Source organism: Procambarus clarkii, chromosome 31 (genome assembly GCF_040958095.1).
Source record: "Procambarus clarkii isolate CNS0578487 chromosome 31, FALCON_Pclarkii_2.0, whole genome shotgun sequence".
Taxonomy (NCBI): Eukaryota; Metazoa; Arthropoda; class Malacostraca; order Decapoda; family Cambaridae; genus Procambarus; species Procambarus clarkii.
Genome location: NC_091180.1, coordinates 15,246,382 through 15,257,522, shown reverse-complemented (window position 1 = coordinate 15,257,522; position 11,141 = coordinate 15,246,382). Strand labels below are relative to the sequence as shown.

At 36.2% G+C, this 11,141-nt stretch overlaps 1 protein-coding gene across 1 annotated transcript; it reads left to right on the top strand.

The window, feature by feature from the left end:
* Nucleotides 1-2,711: 2,711 nt before the first annotated feature.
* wbl (endoplasmic reticulum protein 29-like protein wbl) lies at nucleotides 2,712-10,562 on the top strand. The gene is made up of 2 exons (XM_045743181.2): nucleotides 2,712-2,955; nucleotides 5,622-10,562. Exons 1-2 carry the CDS (start codon nucleotides 2,836-2,838, stop codon nucleotides 6,246-6,248), a joined length of 747 nt encoding a protein of 248 aa, XP_045599137.1. The 5' UTR covers nucleotides 2,712-2,835; the 3' UTR covers nucleotides 6,249-10,562.
* The last annotated feature ends 579 nt before the right edge of the window (nucleotides 10,563-11,141 follow it).

Here is an 11,141-nt window from a genome sequence, read left to right as displayed (position 1 = left end):
CTCTAGTACGAGGAAATCTTCTTGAGCTGTATATTATCAGCTACATTACTGGAGAACTTCTTATCTTATGAACCAACAGTGTAATCATTCCAATTCCCAAGCCAAATTAAGAGAATACTTTCCGCCCAATTTCCCTTACTAGCTGCATCTGCAAAACATGGGAGAGAATGGTCCTAAACCGTCTCCTCCATAGAATAAGAACCATGCTACCCCACCAGATATATGGCTTCATGCATGGAAGGAGTGTGCATCATTGCATCACCACCTTTCTTACCCTACACACTGAAAAGTCATATACCACCTTCCTAAATCTCAAGTCTACCTTTAATATTGCAAACCGACATGTTATCTTGAGTGAACTTGCGAGAATGAATATTGGTGATCGGTTTCTTTTATCTTTAGTGGATTATGCTGCACCTCTCCTTGCTTTGATGCCTGAAAGAAAGCTTGGAGGGCTTAACAAATTGCAGTACGAAGCCTTGAGGTTAATCATTTGTGGTGCCCTCGTACCACAAATATACTTAACATGAGAAAGGAACTTAATATTCCGAATGTTATTGCTCGTGTTACTGAAATTAACTATCAAATTGGTATAAAAATGCTTAGGCTAGCTCATCCTAACCCTTGCACAGAAGCTCTCCAAAATTTCTTTATTGAAGGTTAACATTGTTCCAGATGGATAACTAAAACTGGAACTGAGCTCAGAATGTATCAGATTTATAATTTGTACCAAGAGACAAGAACGGCACTTTCCTACACCGTGGGAGATTACACCCTTTTTTTTTAACCCTTTCGTATTTTAATCCGTCCCATTCCACCCAAGAAGCAAATTAGAGATCAGCCCAAGCTTCGTCTTGAGGCAAAGCTCAACGCCTTAAGAAATATTGCTGCTTTGTCCACGATGATGATGAAGATTAAGCCACCCAAAAGGTGGCACGGGTATGAATAGCCCGTAAGTGGTGGCCCTTTTGAGCCATTACCAGTATCAAGAGATGATACTGGAGATCTGTGGAGGTGCGACTGCACCCTGCGTGACGGGAGATGTCTCCCGTCTGCTCTGTCCACAGAACATTCTTTTCTGATAACGGAGGAATAAGACACCGACAGCATTGGGACCTATTTATTTAATTTTTTAGTAGTAACAAAATAATTAAATTTTTTCAGACCATGTTAATGAACAGGTAACTTGTATAATTTTACAACAGCATAAATACATGTATAACTTGGCTACAATGACTTAATAACATTAATATATATGCTTATATCCGGTAACTAAATAGAACATGGTCTGAAGAACGCGGAATCCTTATTAACTATTGGTACAAGTAAGGCAAACGTTTAACATAATTTTTTAAGTAGAATCGGGGCTTAAAGAGTAGCATATAGTGGCCTAACACATGACATAAATAATGTGGCAAATCCCAGACATAATGTGAAATGGTAAATTACTAGTAGCTGTAGAATACACCTATAGGACAAATTTAACAATACTCTTACAAGTGAGAGTAAGTAGCTGCGGACAGCGTAATACTTAGGGGCCGGCGCTGCACCCCCCTGTTGACCACCAATAAAGGACAAAGACATAGTACTGTGCATAGGGTTATATTGCCGCTGAACATTGGAAGGGGAGGAGGGTGGGAAAATTTTTTCTAAGACTTGTGAAGCGGAGCGAGGCTGGAACAAGAAAGAACGCATGACCCCTCCTCTGTGCTATATATAGGCCCCCCCGCGGCGCTCCGCGCGCTGCGGATCGCGCTGTGCAACTGTCTTCTCCTCCATCAGAAATTCCTCCGCATTCCTACATAATGCAGCGGTTATCTCTTAAATCATATTCACTGATGGTTCCCTGCACCGCACCACGGGTGCAGCTAGAAGTGCAGTTATCCTGACTTCTTGTCATAGATTCAGCTACTCGGAACAAGTTCCAAGTAGCACGGGCTATGGTGAGCCCGTAACTTACCTGGCACAGGAGCGAGGCAAGTAGCACGGGCTATGGTGAGCCAGCCCGTAGTGGACTTACCTGGCACAGGAGCGGGGCAAGTAGCACGGGCTATGATGAGCCCGTAGTGGACTTACTTGGCACAGGAGCGGTGCTCGTTTTGTTTGTCCTGACTGATTGATTGATGAAGATTAAGCCACTCAAAAGGTGGCAGGGGCATGAATAGCCCGTGAGTGGAGGCCCTTTTGAGCCATTACCAGTATCAATAGATGATACTGGAGATCTGTGGAGGTGCGACTGTACCCTGCGTGACGGGAGATGTCTCCCTGTTGTCTTGTCAAGTCTTCAAACTTGATACATTAATTGTAAGTGACTCTTTATCATCCTTAATGGGATGAAATAAAGCACCTATGGGTGCTTGCCTTGTGGTCCTTCACCGTGATATTATCAAGTTTGAGACTGGTCTAGAACGTTCCTGGCAATCTTAGATATTAGACTCTACCCTGTGAAATATTGTTCCATTATTTTAATAGTTGTATTTCAGGTAAATTATCTTTATCAGAACTTAATTAATCGAGCACTGTAACCGGTAAATAATAAATGAGACGGTATGTCACTCGCACCCTAAAATTCCAATCCATGTTTTGCCTTTTTTATGATGATTTTCGTAGAATGATTCGATATTTGTGTATTACTAATGTATAAGTAAGTGTGTTTTTAATTGCTATGTATATTGTATATATGTATTTTTTTGTATTTTGTTGTGTTTCCGTGAAATAAGTTAGTGTTAGTGTGCAGACGATATCGACGGGAGGTGTGCGAGTGGTGGCGACTCCTCTCTCTCTCTCTCTCCAACACTGCTCACTCACCCGCAACACTGCTCATACACCTGCACAATGGCCCAGCACACCTGCAACACCCTGCTGTGGCTGGTGGCCCTGGCACTAGTGATGCATCTGGCTGGGGCCATGAATGCTAAGGGCTGTACGCCCCTAGACTCGTGGACCTTCGATAAGGTAACCTTTCACACCTTTATATAATAATAATAATAATAATTTATTTAGGAATTTATTTATAATTTATATCTCCAGTTTTCGCAATTTACTCAACAAATCAGCATACCTGTGGACATATAATATATTTTTAGACAAGATAAATACCGAGGGAGGTGATGCAAGTCTGTCTCTATTATCAGGACAAGTCGCCCCCTTTACCTGAATTTACCTAAGAGCTATTAAAATAATAAAATAAATAAATGTTTATTTAGGTAAGGTACATACATAAAGAGATTTGACAAAGTTTGTTGGATTAATAGATAGAGCTAGTACATACAATGCCTAAAGCCACTATTACGCAGAGCGTTTCGGGCAGGAAAAACATTAATGACTAAAGCTTAATACTAATGGGTAAAAAGAATAAAATGTGTTGAAAACAAATAAAAATAGAGGTAAAAGAGGGGGGAACATGGCTGAAAAAGCAGCACAAATACAATTACAAATTATTACAGACAATTACATTCAAACAGCGTTGTTTTGAAAAAAAAAAAAAAAAAACATGGGTTGACAACAGAGGGGTAAGGTAGGTTACAGGGAATTTATTAGGTAGTGCTTCGTTTTTATCTTAAACTGGTTGAGAGAGGTACAGTCTTTAACATGGTTGGGAAGATCATTCCACATTCTGGGTCCCTTGATTTGAAGAGCATTTCTAGTTTAAGTCGTACTCTAGGAATATCAAAACTGTATTTATTTAACACTAGTGGCCTCGACGAGGACAGGAAGCCGGCGGCTTGTTGAAGGTTCTCCCCCCTCATTTGACTTGATAATTATTTAATAAACAATAATTATACCTACCAATAAACCAATATCATGTTTATATATGTTATAACTAAAATTTGTATTAATATTGTCTGCAGACATCCATCCATCAGAGCAGACAATGATGATTGTTCAAGTTTTGACACCTTACCATTTTTGTTTTCTAAAAAAAATTAATATTTTGGATTTACTTTTTTTTTTTTTTGCCTTAATTTCCAATGAGGAGGTGGACTGACAGGGGTCTTAATGCATAGGGGTTCTGTACAGCTAAATCATATTTATAATGATTTGTATGTATCTATGTATCTATGTGTAATATATATATATATATATAATTACACATATATATATTGTATATATTACTGATATATATTAGTATTTAGATATATAGATAGAAGCTGTACATAATTTGTTAGGTAAGGCTGTGCTAGGTTAGGTACAGTTGGATAAGGTTAGGTAGGCTTTTAAATGTCTGTACATTGGCACACAGTATTGTATTGGGTATGCTGCTATTGTATCCATTAATCTATTGGGAGCTTTTAACAGAGTAGTTTATACTCTACAGTACTTTGAAACCTGGTTGGAGTATCATCAGCAATGTCTGTGCCGTTTTGTGCATTTTTTGGCTGATTTTTAGGCTTTAAGGTTACCTGATCATTCAAGCTGTGATTCATAAGTCAGGGTGATAGAAGCCACATCCAACAGCCTGGTTGACCAGCCCAGCAACAAGGCCTGGTCAAGGACCGGGCCACAGGGATGTTGAACCCCAAAATCATTGCAAGGTAACAGCAAGGTACATTGCATGATGGTAATTTATATAAAAATTAAACGGCTCCTTATTAGCCTGTATATAAGTTTTCATATACTGTATACTATGAATTACATACAAAATATTTATTCCTTACAGTAATATAAAATACTGGTCAAGTAACTAGCTGCATTGTGTATTTATCACAGTTGTAGCACAACAGTCAATCAGTTAAAATCATTATGAGGCAATGGAGTGACCTGAACCCACATTCTGGTGAATCCCAGACACCTGCCTATATTTTATTTTATTTTGTATTTTATTGTATTTATTTTATATGCAAGAGTCCTTGCATTCTTGTAAAGCCACTAGTACGCACAGCATTTTGGGCAGGTCCTTAATCCTAATTTTCCCTGGAATATGACTTACCAAATCGTTTAACAACCAGGTACCCATTCACTGCTGGGTAAATAGAGGGTGTCCAGTTAAGGACTGGCACTCGGTCAATCCTCCCCGGCCAAGATACGACGGACTCGCCAGAACGTGGGTTCAAGCCATGCCATGACCTCAAAATGATTTGCATTGATATATCATGCCATTGTGATTTCTTTGCAAGTCAATCAGTTTATAGCTTTTTTTTTAATTACAATTTTATTTTGGTTTACAAGACAGTATAATGAGTAGTGTCAATAGATTTTGGTAGTTGGTTTCATACATGATTCTCAATCAAGGATTCTGGGTTTGATTCCTGAGTGGGACAAAAATAGTTGGGCACATTTACATTCACCTAATACCTCTGTTCACCTAGCAGTAAATATTAACCAGGGCATTAGGCAACTGTTGTGTTGTTGTATGCTGGGGAAGGTCAATTGTTTCAATTGATGATTGGTTTACTTTGTATACATCGTTACAACCATATACAGTATAGTAATGAAAGCCATATAAAAATATATATAATTTTGTTGGGCTCTTGGTGATGACATATGGCCTAATTAACACCATTTTATATTAACTTTTATTAATACTGTAGCTTATTAATAAAGTTTATTCTATTAACTTTTTAATACTCTTTAATAAAGTTAAATTGTTTGCAGTCTAACATTTATTTTTGTCTCGACAGATTATTCCCAAGTTCCATGCTGCTGTTGTGAAGTTTGACATAGCCTATCCTTATGGCAAGAAACATGAGGAATATACCAAACTGTCAGCAGCAGGAAGGGGCTCACCAGAGCTCCTCGTAGCAGAAGTTGGTGTCAAGGATTATGGTGACATGGAAAACATGGATCTTGCTGAAAGATTTGGAGTGGTAAAGGATGATTTTCCTAAGGTAAAACTTTTTGTAAGTGGTAAAGATGACCCCATAGACTTTGATGGGGAGTTTAATAGTGAAGAGTTGAAGAAATTTATTCGTCGCCACTCGGAAGTTTACATTGGTCTAGAAGGGTGCCTTGAAGCCTTCGATCGTATTGTGGATCGTTTTATGATCACTGAAAATCTGAGCGATAAAAAGGCACTTCTCAGAAAGGCTGAGGATGAATGGGACAAGTTTAAAAGCCCATCAGATCAACAGATTGCAGAAACTTATGTGAAGATTATGAGGAAGGTCCTCGAAAGAGGCGGTGACTTTATTGCTCATGAAAAAACTAGAGTAGAAGGTCTGATGAATGGACGAATTACAAAAGAGAAGAAAGAAGAGATGCAAGGACGGCTAAATATACTTAAATCTTTTGCTCGTGATGAATTGTGAGCAGCTACAACTTGGAACTGACAGTGTTTAAGGTTTCTATGTAGCAACAAGCAATTAGTCTTTAGTGTGAATTGGAATATGGAAACTTAGAGGTTGTCAGAATGTCTTGTTGTTCATGTCCTGATGAATGTAACTTTGCTAAAGATTTTATGTTAATATATTTGTTTTATGTAAATGTAGTCATTGTTATGTTAATTTAAATTGTTAGGCAGTAACTAAAGTCTTGTTTATCATTTCACAATACTTTAAAAGTCATTTATAGATTCTCAACAAAAATATTTAATTTTCAAATGATGGTCTGGACATGAAATTCTTATATTTCAAGGGCTGTACCATTGTAGGGAAACACAAAGCAGACTATTTGAACCCTATTAGGTTTCCTGTTAGTCTCTCATGTCACAATTCAGTCAAGTTGTTCAAGACAGCATCTTGGATGGCTTTTGACTAGTAATGCAATACTTTATCGAGAGTGCTGCTGATGGTGCTTCGCTATTGTGTTATTAGATGCACAGAAGTAGGAAATGTCTGGAATAGAGGTTTTTTTTATTTATATTTATCTGGTAAGTATATGTATTCAGGTATAACACCACTGGGATTCTCTTACAGGTATGGTATTCAACTTGTACTGGTATTTTCCTGTGGATATGGGACCCTAAATAAATTAATCTATTAGTCCACAATTTTTCCACCCTTCACATGTGTTTTGTATAACATAGATTCTATAGTCTTTTGGGAAAGATGATTTAATAAGAATTAGCCGAGCAGGTGCCACCCTCTCCCCATACCCACATTAAAAAATATATATTAGATGATATAATTCCACCATATCAAATGCAAACCTGTTTAGATAACTAAGCATGTAGACAGGAACTTTATTGTACAAGAGTTGAGAAAGCTTTTAGCGAGTATAATGTATTCTACAATAAAGTACGTTTCCCAATACTGTTTCTTTATAAATTTGAGGAGCTGATCTACAATTAAAAATGCAGAACAAAAATTAATTCCTTAAATACAATATAAAGGATTTCTACTGTGTTTTAATTTGTATTTTGTATTGATTGGTTTTCTTATATCAAAATTCAAATGGAATGTACATCAAAATTCTACATGATTCTGATTTTAATTTATTTATTTTAATGATAATATTTTATTTATAAGATGGGATCATAGGATCAGATTAAAGTGGTTACTTAGTAGATAAATATTTATGTAGATTATAAAAATAATAATTACATAAATATTCTGGCCATGTTTTTACTGTACCAATAAATAAAGCAAGCAGAATATTATTTATGTAACATAGGTCTAGTTGGTGCCAATGACAATTGTGTAATGATTGGTGGCAATATGACAAGTCTAATGACTGGTAGCTATATGACATGGTCTAACACACTGGTGGCAATATGTTTGGTCAAATGGACTGGTGGCAGTTTGACATGGTCTAATGGACTGGTGGCAGTTTGACATGGTCTAATGGACTGGTGGCAGTTTGACATGGAATAACAGACTGGTGGTAGTTTAACATGGTTCTAATTGGCTGGTCACGATATAATGTTACTTTATGATCAATAACCATTGCAGTTGCCTGTGTAGTTTTCCATTCATAGCTGTATAATGTTAATTTTGTTTAGATTACATCTTCATGGTGATTTTTTACATTTCATAAAATAACTACTGTACTGTATGGTTGACTTTGATAGATATTTTTTCAGTAATTGATGCAGTAATTTGTTAAGGCATGATATAAATATTACATGCTGATGTCGTAATTGTTCCAGTATTGTATAGCTAAAATTTGGCCCACCATTAATCAACCTTGACTATCCTAGTGCCTGGTTGTAGTGCCAAAATTTCTTGTCTCTTTTGAATGCCTTATTTAATTTATCTGTAATAGATTAAAATACTGTCCATGGAATACTTTGTCTCCTGTCATATATTTCTATATTTCTACTGCTTAAAATTATTTAAGTGATAAGGAGGCAAAAAAAAAAAAAAAAAAGGTGATCACTAGTCACTGAATGATTAACATAACAAAGGTAGACAAACTTTGCTGTATGTGATTTATGCAGTTGAACTAAAGAGTGGTGTATGTCAATATGGAGATTCAAGATGATTCATGCCTAATATATTCACTTGTATCTGAAATTTCTCTATGGTACTGCAATGTTGTACCATCTTAAATGGTGCTACATAATCTACCCAGCTTGGCACCTTCTTTTGATAATTACTTATTATACCATCTTAAACTGGCTGAAAAGAAGGTAAATTATCTTGCCTTAGAGTAAAACATAGTACAGTACTGTATATGTATTTATCTTGAAACATTTTGGTTATGTTTGTTATTCCTCATTCAAGCACAAGTGTAGCACTGCTCAGACTGTACACTATGCTCTTAAGTATTCAATGTTATATGAATAGATACAGTTTCTTAAAATGGTTTTCAACATTTAGTGTGTAGTGTGTTCTTTACAAGGCATTTGATGCACATAAAACAGCAGGTTAATTGTAGTTGAAGTGGGAGCCAAGGTATAAGGAAAGAAACCTAGAATAAAACTGTTTGTATAAAGGCCAACACAAAAACAACAACATTCTGTTCACTGTATTAGGTTTTTTGTGAAATAACATGAAATTTTAGTATGGCTGCATGTTTATGCTAGCTTCAGTCATTGACTCAACTGAATTAATTCAGTTTCATTCCTGATGAGGACAAGACATCTGCACATATTTCCTTACACATAATTTCCCCCTGATCACCTAGTAGTAAATAGGTACCCCCGAGAGTTAGTTGTGGGCTGCATCCTTGGGAAGGTCAGTCGTTAGCGTAGTGGGACCTCGATAAACCTAACAGACTTGTTTATTAAGGTACACAAAATATAGCTATTCAGTTCCGTTCTCGGATTATAATCGATGTAAATCCTAGAATGTTTTGTTAAGATCCATATCACCTTGATAGATGACCAAGATCAGTAAAGAATTTAATTTACACTGAATACTGCACTAAAGCAAGAAACATCTCATGCTGAAAGATTAAATTCCTGTATTTTATAACTTAATTTCATGGGTTGCCTTGTGCAACTGAGTACATCTAAATGTTTGGGGCAGTTGACTACAGTTATTGAGCAAGATTGCAAGATAGTTGCTCAGTAAATGATAGAGGATTAGGTGAATAGAAGTGATTGCCAGATACTGTTCTGTATGTATGTTCATTATTGTGTTTTAGTTCTGAATGTTAGCAGTCATGTAACCTTGCAAGAGTTGCATAAATGTAAGCATGAATAAACAGAGGAATGTATTTCAACATTGTACACGACTCAGATTTTAATTTATTTTAATAATCATTTATTTATAAGATATACAAAGGATCTGATTAAAGTGGTTACTGAGTAGATAAATATTTATGTAGATTATAAAAATACTAATTACATAAACAGTCATATTCATATACAGTATATTTATAATCATGGGAAAAGTCTGTGTGTGTTCACACTTTTGGATGTCCACACACGAAGCTCAGAGTTCCATCATCCACAATGCTAGACAGTGGCTGTGAATCAAATGCAGGTGTAGTATTTATTCAATGTTCATTTTGTACCTATCAAATTTTACATGCAATGGTAGCATAAAAGATCTTATAAAAACCTAATTGTAACTTAAAAAAATCATACAAAAACATAATTTGAACTTACTAAAATGTTATAAAAGTCCCTTGCAATCTGTGTCTACTCTAATTGCTTGCCTTTGAGCCAAGACCATAGTGTAAATGGAAGTCCTTAGTACATATTCTCTATGCTCCCATGCTCGGTTAAGAAAGGATGCCTCAGATGCCTCTTAATGCTATGCTACCTCATAATGCTTAATGCTACCTAAACATCAGACAGCTGTCCCTAACGTTATCACCCCCACTTTATCCTGTTATCCATTGTTAGAGATACAGTACTGTACATTTAATTTGACCTCGGCTTTAAATATTATCTGGATGCAGGTAGACAATCCATATCCATGATTAAAATACTGTACTGTGAAAGACTTTGCTTTGGTTCTCAGGTTGGTTATTTGGTAATGGGATTTATTAATTAAAATACCTGTGATGCTTTAATAGCACTGTCATTGGTGGTGGGTAATAAGAATGTTTGGAAACTGTTGTGTGGATGATGCAAGACTACTGTAACAGTATTTAGTTAATTTGAACTTTGTTTAGTTCATACTGTATGTACCTATATTGCCGTCATGAAACTTATTATTTTCTTACATCACTAGCACGTGTCTCCAGTTTCTATTTTATAGAATAAGCAAATACAACTTGTGGCAAGAAAATATTGGTATTTTTACTGCCCTCTTTATTGAATTCAACTGTACTGTATACATGATGTATATTGGGATTTATACTTCAGGCCACGTATCATATATATAAATATACATGGCCATGTATATATGGTGTATGTTGGGATTCATGTCTCAGGCTATAGCAGTATACCAAAATTAATTTAGAAAAAATCTCGACTTAATAGCTGTCCCTATATATAGTAGTTATCAGAATAGATTTATATCAGGTCATATACAAATGATAAAATTCGAAGTAGTTTATTTATTAAAGTAACTATAATATATTTAGGGGACTAGTAGTAGTCAGGCTTGTTCACGACTCTCAATTGGGAATTCAGAGTTCTAATCCCAGCCGGTTGGGTGCGTTTCCTGTCACCTAATGCATCTTTTCACCTAGCAGTAAATAGGTATCCGGGAGTCAGCTTGTTGAGGAGTAGCATCCTGGGTGGGGTCAGTAATTCGACCTTTTGGGGGATACCTCGATATAAGCGTATATATACACTGGCTGCCTGTCCCCAACAAAAATTAATTATTTCTACCTGAAACACTAGGCGTGTTAGTGGCATTATA